Source organism: Rhinichthys klamathensis, unplaced genomic scaffold, assembly GCF_029890125.1.
Source record: "Rhinichthys klamathensis goyatoka isolate OS25496 unplaced genomic scaffold, OSU_Roscu_1.1 h1tg000100l_1, whole genome shotgun sequence".
Classification (NCBI taxonomy): domain Eukaryota; kingdom Metazoa; phylum Chordata; class Actinopteri; order Cypriniformes; family Leuciscidae; genus Rhinichthys; species Rhinichthys klamathensis.
The window spans coordinates 189,913-208,277 of NW_026606639.1; the positions used below are offsets into that span (position 1 = coordinate 189,913).

The 18,365-nt window shown below is 37.9% G+C and overlaps 1 protein-coding gene across 1 annotated transcript in view; it reads right to left on the reverse strand.

The window, feature by feature from the left end:
* Positions 1–18,365, reverse strand: part of macrod2 (mono-ADP ribosylhydrolase 2) — a 614,652-nt gene that overhangs the window by 137,431 nt on the left and 458,856 nt on the right. The window contains exons 7-8 of the mRNA XM_056252970.1: positions 14,984–15,014; positions 243–316 (exon numbers count right to left, since the gene is read on the reverse strand). Of these exons, the coding sequence (XP_056108945.1) occupies positions 243–316; positions 14,984–15,014 (105 nt within the window). The remainder of the gene's footprint in view (positions 1–242; positions 317–14,983; positions 15,015–18,365) is intronic.

Below are 18,365 nucleotides of genomic sequence, written 5' to 3' on the forward strand. Positions count from 1 at the left end.
CATGACATTTGAAGAGAGCAGGTGCCACTTCACATTTTCCTCCTGGAAGAGCTGTGAGCTTTAATTGATTTTCCATCAGGGAAATGGACTGTGGATCCTGGTTCCAACACTTCCACTTCCTCTTTTTTTGTAAGCATTTCCTATGATAAAAAAATCTGCCCTACAAACCAGGTGTTCTCTAACTTAAAGCTTGTAGCCGACGACCTGTGAAATAAGAGTTTACCGCTTCCAGCGGATCCTACCTCATCTTGGTTGCTCACAATCCAGTCATGCACAGTCTTCAGGGCGATTTCTGCTGCCGGCTCATTGGGAAAACCTGTGGATAGCGAGAGAAAGAAAAAAAATCAGCTTTGAATTTGTGCCATAGAAAAAGACTAGCATATGTACTCACACTTTTACACATACGCAAGCATCACCATATGGCTGTTTGCTGCTCAACTCTCTCCACACTTTAAGCATTTACTACAAACAGTCTGTTTAGTATGCACACAAATCCAACACTGAACAATCTCACTACTTGTCCGTCCAAATAAACGCCCACTTTTTAATTATTATACCAACACCTTTGCTGCAATATAATCCACATGACTGTTTGTACATCCCCATCTCACATCCCCAAATGTGGCCTATTAGCTATATTTATCACGGGTGCTTGCCAATTCCTTGTAGATTTACTGATCCATTAAGTCGCATCGACATAATCATTTAAACTGTTCTGCCATCTGTGGCAGGTGCCGGGGTCGTCACACCACGATCTTGATGAGAAAGTAATGACACATTGACCAGTGAATGTAAGAGATGATGCCACTAACTGCCATATTAATCACCAGAGCCTGAGCTGAGATGGGAAACCAGTCTTGGTGTTAACACAGCGTATCGATTGAGAATAAATAGACTAGTGGAGATTAATATTTAATATCGCTGGAGGAGGAGGAGGAGGAGGAGGAGGAGGAGGAGGAGGAGGAGGAGGAGGAGGAAGAGGAGGAGGAGGAGGACGTCATCAAACGGGTGCTTTTCCATTTTAAAAAGGTACATTTAAAGTACATTTCGGACAGATTTGAAACATTCTAACAGAAACGTCTTCAAGTGTTAAGGATTATGTGAGATGAGTTCACAAAATGTTTCTTTTTTTAAATAATCTGTTGGAAAATATAATGTTAAATATAATGCTAGTATTCTATACATTTATTTAAAATGTTGACATTATATACACTATTCAAATTTAAGGTCATCAGTTTTAAAATACTTTATTAATTTCATTAAATACTTAAAGAATGAATACTTTTTTTCAGCGAGGACGGATTAAATTGATCAAACATGACAGCAAAGACATTTTTAATGTTACAAACGATTTTTATTTCAAATAAATGCTGTTCTTTTGAACTTTCTTTTCATCAATGAGTCCTTAAAAACATTGATAACAATAAGAAACCAAATTATAATGATTTCTGAAGGTCCATGTGACACTGCAGACTGGAGTAATGGCTGTTGAAAATAAACTTTGCCGTCAGAGGAATAAATTACATAAAAAAACCTATTATTTTAAATTGTAATAATATTTCAAAATATTACTTAATATTACAATACTACTTAATATCCTTGGTGAACATTAGAGACATCTTTCAAAAACATGATTTCTTTTTTACAACCTCATTTTTTTAAAGGTATTGCATGTGTATATCTAATATATTTATGCAATTTACACATACAGAAAATTAGTCAGGATGCTATAATACAAAAAAAGCTATATTTTTAAAATTGCATTTTATATAAGAAAAATGCTGATATGAATTCATGGTAAAACTGTGAGCAAACAGCACCAATTTTGTGGAAAATGACTCATCTATTACCCAGCGAGTGGCGGTCACTGACCCTCAGACGCCAGGGTGATAGGAGACGTAATTAACACTAGCTGAGGAGATGTTTTCCCTGTCTGTTTCACCTCTCTATCTGCTCAGCAGCCTGACACAGCGCTCTCCGTGTCTCCTGACGTCCTGTCTGGGCCTTTCAACACCAAATAATTTGGGGATCCGTTGGATGAGGGAGTCTCACACCAGCCCTATCCTGTCAGTCTCTGCCCCATCTATTCCCTGTTTGTGTGCTGCTGTCTACCAGCTCTCTCTCTTTCTGACAGGCAGAATCACTGAATGATATCTTCTGCTGGCTGGATGCCGTCAGACATGATCTTTGGGTCAAGAATGTGCGTGAGAAAGCGATAAACCTATTATCTCTTTTGAGAATAATCCCCATTCAGAATAATAGGAACACAAGCACACTTTTGGCTCCTTTTCACAGTAAACAAAATACAGAGAAACCGATGAAATGACTGTTTACAAACAAATGCTAGACTGCAACGCTTCCTGGCTCTTTAGGTGACCCGTATAGCAGTTTTAAAATAGTGCTTTATTCTATACACTCAGTTTCCAAGAGATTAATGGAGATTTTTTAGACTTCCATCAGGGTCAGTGGCTCTGGACAAATACAGAATTTGAAAAATTTACAGGCAGTAAACTAACACTACTTAAGTCATTTTTTCCCTTCTATAACCATGACGTGCAATTTGGGGTTTTAGGGTCATCATTTTATTTACAATTAATTATATTATAAAAATTTAAACCGTTACCTTATGTTTCTGTGCTGATTAATTTAACTAAAATTATCTATATTATAATACAGTGATGTGAAAAAGAAAGTACTACTTTTGAATTCTATGGTTTTACGTATCAGAACATAAAAAAAAAAAATCATGTGGTGTTTAGCAGGTCTTAAAATCAGGTAAATACAACCTCAGATGAACAACAACACAAGAAACCATGATTTAATAGCTCAAAGCCCAAAGCCAATAGCCCATTCTTCTTTACAAAGTTGCTCCAGTTCATTCCAGTTTGCAAACATTTGTTTGTGCACAGCTCTCTTAAAGGGTTAGTTCACCCAAAAATGAAAATTCTGTCAGTAATTACTCACCCTCATGTTGTTCCAACCCCGTAAGACTTTCGTTCATCTTCAGAACACAAATTAAGAGCTGAAATCTGAGAGCTGGCTCACTCCTTCATAGGCTTCTATGTAATTGAAACTTGCCGGCCCAGAAAAGTTAGTAAAGACATCGTTAAAATAGTCCAGGTGACTACAGTGGCTCAACCTTAAGTTTATCAAGCGACGAGAATACTTTTTGTGAGCAAAAAAAACAAAGATAACGACTTTATTCAACTATTCATTTTCTTCCGTGAGTTCACTAGGTCTGCTACCCGACCCGAGCCCGACGGGTCCCGAAAAATGTGCGGGTTTCGGGTCGGGTTCGGGTTAATGTTTAATGAACAGCCTCGGGTTCGGGTCGCGTTCGGGTTTAACTAAGAAAAACTAAATAGGCTATATAATAGTTTGCGTGCCGTGTGCTTTGCCTGCTTGCTGTGTTGTGGTGACCGGCACGCGAGAGAGAGAAAGTAGGCGTGCGCAGATGTGCAATATGTGCATACACACAGTCAGGCTCTCTCTCTCAAATATAATGATAATGATAATGATAATGATATATATATATATATATACACTTTTTAAAAATTATTTGTTTTATTTTATCATATCATTTATATCACAAAACAGTTTTGCGCATGTGCTACCGCTCTCGCGCGTATTTGCTGTGAGAAACAGAATGGACCTCGGGTTCGGGCTTAATATGTAAATGTAATTGTCGGGTCGGGTCGGGTTAAATGATCGCGGGTACGGGCCGGGTTCGGGCTTCAGTTTAAAGCCCGTGCAGACCTCTAGCGACAACGCATGCGCGGGAACTGAGAAGATGTTGCTCAAGATCATTTGATGGGAAAGTATTTAAGGTAAGCCATTCATTTTGCGGCATTGGTAAGGCACTTTTCCGTTTTCTCGTTGGTTTCTTTGATTCGGACATCCAGGAAATGCACACTTTAGAACCATTTTAAACACTATATTGAGGCCCATCTGCATCATCTTGCGCATGCGTCGTGGCGCTCTTGTGAACTCACGTCAGAGGCCTGAAGATGAACGAAAGTCTTATGGGGTTGGAACAACATGACGGTGAGTAATTACTGACAGAATTTTCATTTTTGGGTGAACTAACCCATTAAGGTCCCGCCCCAGCATTTCAGTCGGGTTGAGGTCTGGACTTTGACTGGGCCGTTGCAAAACCTTGATTCTTTTATTTTTCAGCCATTCTGTGGTAGATTTGCTGGTGCTTGGGATCATTGTCCTGTTGCTTGACCCAATCTCGGCTAAGCTTTAACTGTCAGACAGATGGACTCACATTTGACTCTATATAATACTCAGGCTGTTTTTTATGTTTAATTGTTTTTTACATCGGCTACAGTAAGAATGTGAAATGACATGGTTAATGATTGTTGACATGTCAAAGATGATAGAGGCAAAAATTCTAAGCTTGAGGCTAAAAAAAAAGAAAAAGAACTCTACTCTTACTCTACCCTATTTAAAGTGCTTTGAACCTTAACTGTTTACTGAATAAATACGCACAGACTTGTTACTCGTATGCCCCTTTGAGAGAACGCTGATGGATATCACAATGTCTTAAGGGCAGAAAACATGGCAGAGGACACTAGACTCATGTTCCTATTACATTTTCAGAGTGTTTCTGTTTTTAATGTAAATTGATTTGTGCTTCACAAATCAGACATTAATTATACATAGAGAGGGGAAAAAAACGATAGAGAGCCAAAGAGGTCATTGAGAGCCGTGTTATGTCTGTCTATAGAGATATAGGCAGGCTCACTAGAGGTCAGAGTTGACCAAGTTAATAGTCAGAGCTCATTGAGAGGTCCCTCTGATCACACGTCTCACTTCAGACTGCTTAACATGTTCCATACATGTCTGACAGATGCCCACCCCACACAAACATCACGGATCAATCTCAAACTACCAGGAAACTCTCCATGAAAAGGATCTTTTTTCAGTGGATATGCATCAAATCTTTGGATTCAGTTTTTGGGAGACGAAAATGCAACTGCTGTAGTGAATACACAGAAAAAAGGAGGCATTTGAGAGATATAAAAAAGCAATTAAGTATAAACCTTATGCATAGCAATCACAAAAAATGCAAAAAGCACTGTGAGATTTAAAACATCTCAGCATGTGCAATCAAATAATCATAAAGGAAACCTTACATGACTGTATAAAAAAAGCACAGCAGAAAAAACACAGTGAGGATGGAAAAAATATGTTTACTAAGCGCTATTCATTTCTTTATGTTTTAAACTTTTTAATGAAAAACAAATTACCAAGTCTGCCTTTAGGCCACAAAAAAAGTTTGTGACAGGCTCATCCTGAATATGATGCTACATATACAAACACAAGGAAAGACATCTAAATAATTTGTTGTCATAGGGACAAAAATATGTTTTGGCATAAAAATAATGCAAAAAAAAAAGTTTCATAGTCAGAATGAAACATTTCTCAAAAAGATCTATTGTCAGCTGATGGATGCCCACCAGTGTATGGGCTGCTGATGAGGACTCCAGGGAGTTCCTTTGCTTCTAATGTGAACAAACAGAGGAGAAGGAGAGAGACTACAGAGCACTATATAGGGTGTCAGCATTTTATAGTTCTGTCCAAATTCTTAGTGAACAATTCCATTCCATATATAGTTCACTATTATGCATTCTGATATATAGTGCAAAACTGATGTACACCAGCTTGTTATAGAGCAATGCGAAGACAACAGCCAAAGGAAGGCTCAGGTTGCATATATATATATATATATATATATATATATTTGTAGATTTGCTTGTGATCATTGTCCTGTTGCATGACTAAATTCGGCCAAGCTTCAGCTGGTGGACAGATGGCCTCACATTTGACTCTAGAATGCTTCGGTATAAATATGAGTTCATGGTCCCCTCAAAGACTGCAAGGTGCCCAGGTCCTATGGCTGCAAAATAAGCCCAAATAATCACCACTTTACCACCACGCTTAAGAGTTGGTATGAGGTGTTTGTGCTGATTGCTGTGTTTGATTTTTGCCAAACGTGACGCTGCGCATTATGGCCAAGCATCTCCACTTTAGTCTCGTCTGTCCAAAGGACACTGAAGTCTTAAGGTTTGTTCAGATTCAACTTTGCAGACCCAAGCTGTGCTGCTGTGTTCTTTTTAGAGAGAAGTAGGCTTATTCTTGGCAACACTTCCAAACATGCCATACTTGTCTTTTTCTTATTATACTGTTATGAACTTTACCATAAAACATGTTAACTGATTTCAACATGTGAGTCTGAGGTGTGGTTCTTGGGTGTTTTGTGATTTCTTTGAGCATTGCATGGTCTGACCTTGGGGTAAATTTACTGGGACGTCCACTCCTGGGAAGATTGGCAACTGTCTTGAATGTTTTCCACTTCCTCACTGTAGAATGATGGACTTCAAATTGTTTGGAAATGGCCTTGTAACCCTTCCTAGATAGATGGGCAGCAACAATTGCTTCTCTAAGATCATTGCTGATGTCTTTCCTGATTGGCATTGTGTTAACACACACCTGAATGCTCCAGACCAGCAAACTACCAAAACTTCTGCTTTTATAGAGGTGATCACACCTGCTGATGATCAGTTAATCAAAAATGTTTGATTAGCAGTGCCTGGCTGCTACTTACCCTCTTAATTCCTATGGAAGCAGTAAGGGTGTACTTAGGCTGCGTTTACACTTGGCATTAACATGCGACCTGTATCCGGATGTTGTCCACATACACATTGAAAAACAAGTGTAAACGCGCTTCATATCGGAATGTTATCCGATCAGTGTATCCAGGATCGGAGGTAGTCGAGGACGCATTGTGATCGGATCTCAGTGTAATGTAAACGCAATCCAGCCATCGTGTCTGCATTCAAAGGTGGACGTCACACAAAACCCCGCCCACTGTCATTATTCCCCCTCCTCTCTCCGGAACTGACAGTTGTGTGGTTTTGGGATACAGTCGAGTGTGAAGTACATCGCAAATATACTGAAATGTTTGCCTTTGCACCCGGAAGTTGCAGATCCATTCCTTTTCTCTAAAGAACGTGCATTTTTCCCACCACAGCTGGCAACGTTCTCGGATCCATACGTTTCTCTGTACCGTTTCCATTGCGGCATCTATCCACATTATTAGTACTTGCAGCCTCTTCATCCTCCTCATTTGCTAGATTTGTAAAATGTCCCCAATAAAAACCCATCACTTCAGGTCGACTTTGCACTGGACCCATCCTTTTTTTTTTTTTGGCGAGAAAATGCGAGATTCGATCTGTTTTCCAGATACAAAAGGTGTAAACACGTGTCCTGATTGGCTTATGATACGATCTGCTTGATCGGATCACGGTGATCGCATGTTAATGCCAAGTGTAAATGCAGCCAGAGTTTGTCAGCCATGGCTTTTCCATTTTGGTCTAGTTTTTGTTAAATAAACCATCACACAGTGTAATATGTCATGTGTTGTTATTCATCTGAAGTTGTATTTACCTAATTGTAAGACCTACCAAGGACCAGATGATTTTTTATTATGTCATAATATGTAAAACTATTGAATTCACATATATTTTAGCAACACATTTCACACAGAGGAAATTGTAATGTAGTGGATGATTCACATTTTGTGTTAATCTCAGTAGGTGACATATTCATCTACATCTAATCACATTATGAAATTCTCGACTTTATTACTGCTTTATTGAAGGATTAGGATATTATGAGGTGCCTCATTACAATAAGATCTGGTATTTCTCTGTATTAAAAAGTCATAATCAACTAATTAACTCCTACAATGGTTACTGAATGACAACATCATGAAATACAAATTTAAATGATTATCATTGTGCTTTTAGAAACCTGATCTCAGCCCATTTAAAATGATTAACTTTATAGGAAAGAATGCATCAACATACAGTAGCAAGATGTCATATTTATGACAAGTCATATTTATATGAACTGCATTTGAATGGACACTAGTAGAAGCTACTAAATAATTAATGTGGACAACTTTGCACCAAAGAATAAACCTAAAACATCTGAGCCAGTACTGCAGGACCTGGAAAGACCGAAGAACTGAGAAATGGCCATGATTCACCTGATATGTGAAAAGGTAATCAAGGTGATGTCCAAACAAATCAGTATGACATGTGTCCAACTGGGCATGTGGGTAAGGAGCTCATAAAAATATAAGAAGCTGAACGTGTCAGCTGGTGGATGAAGGTTCAGACAGACACACAAACAGATGTTGTGGGGAACGTTCACAGAAATGTACAGTACGGCAGAAGACAGGCAGCAGAGTTAATGAATAATGCTGGTGTAGAAAGAGGAAAAAACTTAGTGAGATGTGACCCACATCTAAAATGGATAGACCCTATAGATGGCAAAACCAAGCCTGTCAGTGTGTGACCTTGAAAAGCCATATGTATTGGTGGTGACATTTTTGTCCCACATACTAAAATTACCACCTAACATTTAATTTTCAATAAATCATGTCACACACACACACACACACACACACACACACACACACACACACACACACACACACACACACACACACACACACACACACACACACACACACACACACACACACACACACACACACACACACACACACACACACACACACACACACACACACACACACACACACACACACACACACACACAGTGACAGTTATTTTCTAGCAAAATATTGTAAGATATTTCTCTCTCTCTCTCTAATATTAACAATCAGAATAAAAAACTTATAAACAAACAAGTATTTTTTTGTATCATAACTGTATGCTATTTACTGTTCCCAAGTAATATAATAGCTTTACATTAACATAGATATATATGCTTCAGAGCTGCGTTTTAAAACGGTTTCAAATTCTGCTCATCCAATCAGAACTTAGAGTCAGAACTATTAATTTTATAAAACAATCAAATATGACCAAACACAGTGACGTGACTTTCAGTGCAGAATTTAGATGCTACATCAGTAATAAACTGAGCTGTCTGGCAGTCCAATTCATTCAACAGTATCTCTATGATTCCATGATCTCTATGATTCAGAACGAAAACTAGTGAGTTTATTCAGATTGATTCAGGCAATGCTTTGACCAATTCATAAAAAAGAACTCAAACTCAACGTTTACAAATCAGACATCACTAGCTGAACACTGTCACACTCTGTTTACTGTTGTCAAACGCAATTGAAATTTCTTGCCTATTTACCATCTTACTGCACCCAATCTTTCTCTCATGTCACATTCAATTCAGACTGCGAGTTCACAGCTCCGCTAAAATATAAAATCTAGTTACTGTAGGGCTGTAGATTTAGATGCCTCTCAAACAACTGTGATCTCTAAAATATGTCCTCAACCCTCAAAACTTCCTAGAGCAGTGTCAGACTTGGCAATGATAAAACCATGAAAGTGTAAAACACAAAATCTTCATCCATTTCCCTAGATGCCTAATCCCTAAGATTTGCTTTTCCCCACTTGTGCGGAGATAACCCCACATCAGTGTGCAATCGTATAAAGGCTTAAATCTACACTCCCTATGCCTGTGTTCACACTTCCACTCCCCAGAATAAACCTCAGGCTTTAAATACAGCATTATCCTGAGAGGGAAACCTATGCGATATCAAGGTAAAGAGATAAGGGGTTCGGCCCTAATGCACTACAGAGATGGACAGGGGAATCACTGAGTGAAGACACTTAGTCGTCTGACCCTGGCTGACCCCGAACAGTTGTATGGATGCATTGTCTGGATTACCGCTACCTATCTCACACCACCAGAGTCGCGGGCTAAATCTCAGTGTCAACACACCTCTTCTCCAGGTAAGAGATGGGGCAACTTTTTGTCAAGCAGGGTTGTGCACATTCAGGAATTGAGAAAATGGCTTTTCAATTCTAATTCAATTTCTGAGGTGACACAATTACAATTCAAAGTTTGAAAACAATTGTTTAAAAAGCCTTCAAGTACTGTATGAGGGTCTATAGGCATTAGAACAATAGATAGAAAATTTTTTATGTAAAGTAAATGTAATTATAAATATATTTAGCCAGGCAGGTAACATTCTCCTGGCAAACAGAGAAGCGTGATTCGTCACTCCACAGAACACGTTTGCACTGCTCCAGAGTCCAGTGGTGGCGTGCTTTACACCACTCCATCCAACGCTTGCCATTGTACTTGGTGATGTGAGGCTTGCATGCAGCTGCTCGGCCATGGAAACCCACTCCATGAAGCTCCCACCGCACCGCACCGTTTTTGTGCTGATATTAATGCAGGTGGAAGTTTGGAACTCTTCATCTATGGAATCAGCAGAACTTTGGCAACTTTTACGGACCATGCGCCTCAGCACTCGATGACCCCACTCTGTGACTATACATGGTCTTCCGCTTCGTGGCTGAGTTGCTGCTGTTATTAAACGCTTTCAGTTTCCAATAATACAACTTACAGTTGACTGTTGAATATCTAGCAGGGATGAAGGGATGAAGCAGGATGAAATTCACTGAGCTCTTCAGAACGACCCATTTTTTTAAAACAAATATTTGCAGACTGTAAATGCAGACTATGTGCTTGATTTTACACACCTGCCGCTTTCTGAGGTCTGATTGAAAAACCTGAATTAATTATTAAGAGGTGTCTCTAAATAGTTTTGTCTATATACAGTATATGCATTTAGTTTTCTTTGTAACAATTTCTTTGCAAGTCTAATGCATCACGATATGTCTATGATATGTTCAGAGAGCCTTTAATAAACCATATTAAACAGCCTCTTATTTTTCTCCATAATGCCTTGGGAAGGTCTTTGCCGCGATAAAAAATAATAAACCATGCCTTATCACCATGTGTACACAAACCAGAAATGACCAGACCTTGATATGGTGATGGACGCTTTAAGTCAATATACCCCATTGAGCTGGATTATGAATAAAGAGCTCTCTTCAAACGGCAATGACATTAATCTAATGAGTGGCACATTTTGATGTCAGACAGCCCCTGTCCTTTCCATTCCCATCCAAGTCGTCAGACCAGACGATTAAACCTTACGGGCAAATGTTTCTCCTCTAGGCTTTGGTGAAAGATGAACCTGGGTCTAATTCATTTTCTCTTTGTTGCTTAACTAAAGGTGGGGCTGGATATATCATGACAGATTGCGACAGCACCATAAGAAGGAGGCTGTTAAGATGCCTGGATGGTTCAAATGTAATTGCAGTTTTCTCCTTTTTGACTCTGTCTCTCTCTCTCTCTCTCTCTGCGGGCTAAAATAATAATGGAGGAATTAACCTGTGGGGTTCAAGGCTATTGGATTAGAGCTATCCCTGATATGAATCTTACACACAGAAGTTCTGAACAGCCTCTTTAAGTTGTCAAAGTTGGAATAACTGTAGGGGAGACCGAGGGCAACTGTAACATTAAATATCTTCCAAGTGTGAAGACACATGCTCAGTACAGTTCTCTGTCTGCCTGAAAACAACTGATTTTATAGAATAAAAGAGAGTTTTTTCAAGGGATTTTTTTTCTATAAAGGGATCCAAGTATTTTTCCCCTATTCTGTCTAAATTTATGATGCTTTTGAAATTTGTAACTTTAGTCTATTGTAGGTTGTTGGTTAAATGTTGGCATGTTAGCACTGTAGCTATTATTATTATTAGCATTTAAACTGTTCAATTTAAATAAAAAAACTTTTCCTTTATAAACAACACCCGCCAACCCAGCCAAATGCGGGTAAAAATCAACTGTGGTGGGTAATGCTGTCAAATCACTAGTCAATTTGGTGTTACTTATTATGTTTACTCACTTTGCTGGGGAAGTTCATGCAAGCCAAATACTCAACTCATGAGTCATCATAATATATCAAATACAGCGTATTGCACAGAATCTGCGCATATCTGGCTTACTGTCACTACGCAACAAATAACGGCGCACTTGTTCATTTGCATTGAAGCAATAGCGAAGATTAAAAAGCATTTGGTTAACAGAAAAGACATTGTTATTTGCCAACATATTAAATGTTTTGATGTCCTTTGTACTGTATTGATCTGTCCACCTAAAACACATTTTTGGTGAAAAGGATGAGGATGAAAGAGGAAGGGCTGGATTACAGAATTTTGTTTAAATAAGAAATGAATGTATGAAATCCAAATTTTATTATATAATATATATATATTAGTTAATCTGGTTCATTTATTTATTTAATTTTTTGGCTAGTAGAAGTTCTGAATGGCCGGTAACTTAAAAATTAAGTAACCAAATTGGCCGGTGAGTGAAAAAGTTAATTTCAAACCCTGATAAACAAAAATATTTGAGTGCACATTAAAATAAATGTTTTGAGAACAATCTCAAGTGCAACGTTACAAGATTAAAACTATAATATTTTGAGAATTAAGTTAAAATTTCAAGAATAAAATTTATTTTTAATTTCATAACAGGGGTGTAATATTACCAATTCTATTTCAGATCTCATAACAGAGCTGTAATACCAATCCTTTATTTAAAAAAATATATATATATATTCTATATATAAATAATTTCAATGTGGCACTAAAAAGCTGTTGCTTTTTATGAACCAATTGCATATCCAGGAAAGAGGGAGGAAAAAGTAAATGATCCAGACAAAGTAAAGGATGATGCAACCTCTGTCCACCTCTGTGCTTTGCCTGTGTCCGCACTATGTAAGACACTGATAGATTTGCCAGTTCGTCCCATCCTCTCTGAAAAAGAAATAACCTGTTTTAACCCGTCTCTCGTGGCATTGATTGATAGGCTATGAGCGCCGGACTTAATAACCTCTATCATACTATCCAACCCCTCTGCTGGCGGCAGGCGCCAGTTTGTTTATGGGTGGCATCTCCTCCAATACGCCATGTGTGTGAAAGCTCTACCCGTGCTAATGGTGTGGGCTGAGGGATTGGACTGTCAGCTGGGAGTGAGGCCTCATTTTTCTACCTGCCTGCTGTCCACGTTTCCAACCCCAAAGAACAGCCCCTTTACGCCTTACCCTCTGTCCCCCGATCATCTGTCAACCTGGACCTCAGCTCCCATGATGCAGCGAAAAAGAGAGATGGGGTGTCAGCTCTGGTTGGCTGTGAATGACAGCGCTACATGTTCGATCAGGGTGCATGGGGCTGGTTAATCTGGTGATGTAGCCACATCGATTGAGTTTGTCTCGCTTGGTTAGCTTATTCACAGTGAAGAGCAAGCAAAGTTCCCTCAGCTTATTTAGGAATGTTCTCAAAAGCAAACTGTATGAAAGCTCAAGCGTATGGCATTAATTTTCCTCCTAAACGAGTGCTTACTTTCTTCTTGGCCGAAAGAAACAAGAAAACGTCAGGTTTGTGAAGTATTCTAGGTTATTAGCTCTTTGATCATGATATTGAAGTGCTCTTCTTACTTTCATAGTAAATGCTTTCTCTCTCAGTGATTATCTAAACAATTACACAATGCTAGAGAGGGAAGTTGCAGATTATTTATTGAATCAAACATAACCGCATCCTTTATGAAGATTTGAGATCTCAAAGGCACTTTCTTGAGTGATAGAATCTTATCAATACACACACACACATACATCATACTGTTCAATCACTAGTTATCAATACCTTTTTGATAAACCCAACCGTTCTCGATTATCGCGCAAACGATTTAGAAGAAAGAGCGCGCCAAATTGGACGTGAGGCAATATCTCCGCAAAGTTTAAGCGTATTCAGCCTAAACTTGGTACATGTCATCACAAGCATGACCTGAGGCTACATGCAGCGTTTCAGCACAGCGCCACCTACTGGACAGGAGATATGCAAAATGGCTATTTTTGCTTATAACTTCTGAACGGTTCGAGTCAAATTATATCCAATTTTGAGTTTTGTATTAAAATGTTCTATTTTATGAATGCATTAGTGTATCGTTACGAAACTCGGTATGGGTTATTGGCACGATGCCCTGAAGGAGCCTGAGAAGTTTCGAGCCAGCACCATCTAGTGGTAAAATCAAATATTCACATGCTTAAAAGTTTGGATTTGGTTGACCTTCTGGTCAAATTGTATAATGAAATTTCGAACAATTATAATAATGTTCTATTAAAAATGAAACTGGTCTTGATAACTGATTCCTTGGGTCCGGCTGAGAACAATTATACCATATTTCAATGAATTTGTTGGCATGATGCCAAACTGATTCTAAGGCTGTAACTCTGCAACGCTTTGGCATTTTGACACCAAACATTTTGTATCATTGTCACCTCACACTGACCACACTATAATAATTTGATATTGGTCAAAAGTGATAAGCAAGTTAATAATATTACAGTGATTGTATGTTCAGCCATTTTGACTAAAATAATAAAAAATATCTTTAATTACTTATTGTTGCCGTTTTTCTGCCATGCCATTTCTGGCCAGTCATGCTTTCATGTCAACATTGTTCCTTTTTGTGCTTGGCCCCGATTATTGCTGCTTGCAGCTATATTTATTATTATAATTATTTTACTTTTATTCAGCAAGGATGCTTTTTATAATGTTACTAAAAATGTCTATTTCACATACATGCTGATCTTTTGATCATAAAATATGTTTAAAAAAATCCTGAAAAAAAATGTATCACGGTTTCCACAAAATTATTAAGCAGTTGTTATCAGCTGTTTTTAACAGTGATAAGAAATCTTTCTTAAGCATCAAATCGGCATATTAGAATGATTTCTGAAGGACCATGTGTACATAACCCCTAACACGCACGCACGCACACACAATGCAGAAATGCACACTCAAACATACATCTTTTTAATAAAAAAACAAGAGCAACTTTTGAAAGTGAAAGTAATGCCGAGAGTGTTCAAAGACATGATAAGATTGTAGAGGTAATTTGTTCATCATCAGCTCTTTTAACCCTTCATTACACACACACACACATAGTGAGCATTCATGTAAGTTGCTATCTAAACTGCACACATGCTTCTTCATGCACAAATCACGAATCACACAGAAACACATACACTGAAAAGGTTTGGAGTATGAATAGACATTTTGCTTACCATAAATTCCTGTCGATATGCATGGAAACGCCTGTAATAGTAAAAAAAGCAAAGGGTAAGCCAACTCTGAAATTAAATTAATATAAAAATCACATAAATCGTAACCCAAACCAATCAAGAATGAGAAAACCACCTTACAAACTGAAGTTAGTCATTGAATGTACATAATTCAGAGGGGTAGGCAATGAAATGAGCCCAACCTTACATGTTTCAGCCTTGAGATGTCGTCTTTTTCCAATTCCTGTCCCAATTTTTATTTCATTAAAGCCAACTCTATGAAAATCTATTGCATGAATAGTGTGATTTTGAGAAATGTGATGTTTAGTGAATGTCAAATGTTTCATTAATAGCCTGTGGGAAAAACTGCTTAATGTGGGCTTACATCAAACATCAAATATGTATTAATGGGTGTCTGTTTTGATCACCGTTCTGAATCCGATCTGGATGTACAGTAGTCTTTGACAAAAACAAGTTTTTCTCAGCTTTTGGCTCAAAATTTAGCTTTTTATGAAACTTACCCACATTCAAGTGTTGATAAAAAAAATGCATGAAGCTAGAATAATTTTTTTGTTTGTTTGTTTGTTTGTTTAAAAACAGAGGATCTGTTCTTTGTTTTGATATATTGCATGTTTAAATATTCATAAAACAAAATATTCTGGGGCCCATGAAACTTATAGGATAAAAAATGCTGGCGAGGAAAGAGTTAAGGGACAGTCCTATTTCAGGGTGTCAGGACATATATAATAGCTGAAGGAGAGATGGCCTTTGGGAAATGTGCATCAGTCTGTATGATGCATCCAGAAAATGTGCACAATAATTCAATACTCCTGAAAATTATAATTGATCCACTCATGGCTTTTACAATATCCTGGATCATTCTGAAGGGTAAATAAATAGGCCTTGGATTGAAGCCACTTGGAGTCTGGGAAATGTTCAGATCTGTTTTGGTGATGGAGCTCTAGACTGTCACAATCTCTGAGGAAAGTAACAAACTCAACACACTAGGAGGCAGAACGACATACTTTGGCAAGTGTTCATAGTACAGGTGAACATGCTGATTCCAAAGTGTCTTTTTGCCTCATTTCAGTTATGAATTTGGCACCCGATGAACTGAATTAAATACACCTGAATTGGTCAAGATATTTGGACTGTAGTTTACATCTCTACATTAAATTTCAGAATCTCATGCACTTTACTTATTATGTGAAATGTAGGTTATAATGTGACTTAGGCGCAAAGACAAACTCAGTGTACTGAACATATTTGAGCAAAGCAGGATTCAGTTTGCATTAAATGGACAGGTTACCCAAACATGAATATTCTGTCATCAATAACTCAACCCTCTTGACTTTTTGAACAAAATAATATATTTTGAGGGACAATGTGTTTTGAGATACAAGACTCCAAATGACAATCTTATTTGACTTTTTTTTTTTTTCATACAAGAATGTCAAACATTTTGTAGTGCAGCTTTGAAATGACGAGTGTGAGTAAATAGTGACACGATTTACATTTATGGGTGAACTATACCTTTAAGACCAATAGCGATCAAATGCAAGTTTTGTAGAACAAAATTAAATGTGTTTAAATTTTGTGTTAATGTGTTATTTGGAAAAACATAATTTTGGAACCTAGATATTGGGTCATAAAAAATGGTCCAGATGAATTAAAGTAAATGAAAAATTGCTTGGAACATTTTTCGAGAAATACTCAAACAGGTTGAGGTACACTAATGTAGGGTCAAGTTCTGAAATCTGGACATATATTAATGTGGGGCAATTCATCTGTCTTGTGTACGTTTCTGGCCCTATATCACAAGCAATGTTAACATACCCATATTCTAGTCAAGATGTTATGTGATGATATCCCATTTGTTGCTCTGAAATTATGGAGTGACAACAAAATGTCCTTGATTACCTGAATTCTTATTAAAAACAAAAAATGAATAAAGTGATGTAAATCAAGGCCTTGTTTATTTAGGGCTGTTTATTTGTCTCTGTATTCGCTGATAAATTATATATCATTTTGTGAACAGGTGCGTGAGAGCTTTCTACCGTGGAACAAAAAAGACCAGAGCGACTGAGGGAGAAACAGAGCATCTCTGATATTTATGGCCATATTTTTTAAAAGATTAAAAACTTACCATACTGTAATAGGTCTGGCTCTGCGGCACTTTGCACCAGATGTATTACTCAAGAGCAGGTTTAGAGCCGCAACAACCATCATTTTTCCATACGACCGCGTTCCACGTGCCCCGTTACACATTCATCATTTTTAGTATATTAATAAACAGTAAAGAGGAGATATTTATTCAAAGCTCTCATTTGTCACCACAAACCAGCTGAATCTGTGCTTTAGCGTAGCATTTATCACAAAAAAACTAAGTGTGACCACTGCGTTAATGCAGCATTATGACAAATGCAAATGTCCCTATCTTTTCTGTTTGTTTGAATCTAGATTAGAAGAGGAGCAACTGTTCGAAAATAAAGTGAGGGTTAAAAAGGTGTGAATGCCGGTGCGATCGGCGTTTGTTGCTGTTTAATGACATTCTAAAGGCTGATAATAAGGCTTTGTTTTAAAAATGTTTGAAGTGCTAAAAGTAGGTATTTTCCATATCAAATAAGCTTTTGTGCTGCAGTGAGAGCTTTGGCACAAAACAGACTGCAATTGGAATAATGGTTTGCTAACAGAATATTAGAGACAAAACAACACCACAAAACAATGGCGATATAATTCCAGGTGACAGCTGTACGAATCAAAGGCAGTTGAGCTTTTCAATGAGTAACATATGAGACTCCCGCCGAGCTGTGTACCTCTGATTATAAACCATAACTTACTGCCGTACGGCAGATGATGCGGCATTATGCAGTATACGAGCATCACCTGATTCCAGAATGTACAAGCTTATTTTATCTGCTGGTTTGGTACTTTCTTTCAGAAAGGAGGATCTTTGTTTAGCTGTTTATTATTTTACAGGGTTGTGTCAAAATACCGCTTGTCAAGATCAATATTTCAGCTGAGTCTTTCACTAAAGCTTTGACCTTTCCAGGTGTACATCTCGCTTGGGCTCAAATTCCCCATGATGAGCAGCAGAGGAGGGCCATTTTTAGAGCGCTGCTCGGCTCAACACAATGTAAGCGCACTCGCCTGAGTCCCCGCGGGGTTCAATAAAGATATGCTCACAAAACATATATACACAACAGCATGCTATAACTGGCCAACATACTGGAATGTCATTCTGGTGATATCAGGGCTACTTGATGAGGGCTACTAAAAAAACAACAACAACAACATGAAATCAAAATTTACTTTCTTAATTTGTTTATTCTGAAATGTCCACTTATACCAATGAAATCCAACCAGATGCATATAAAAATCCATC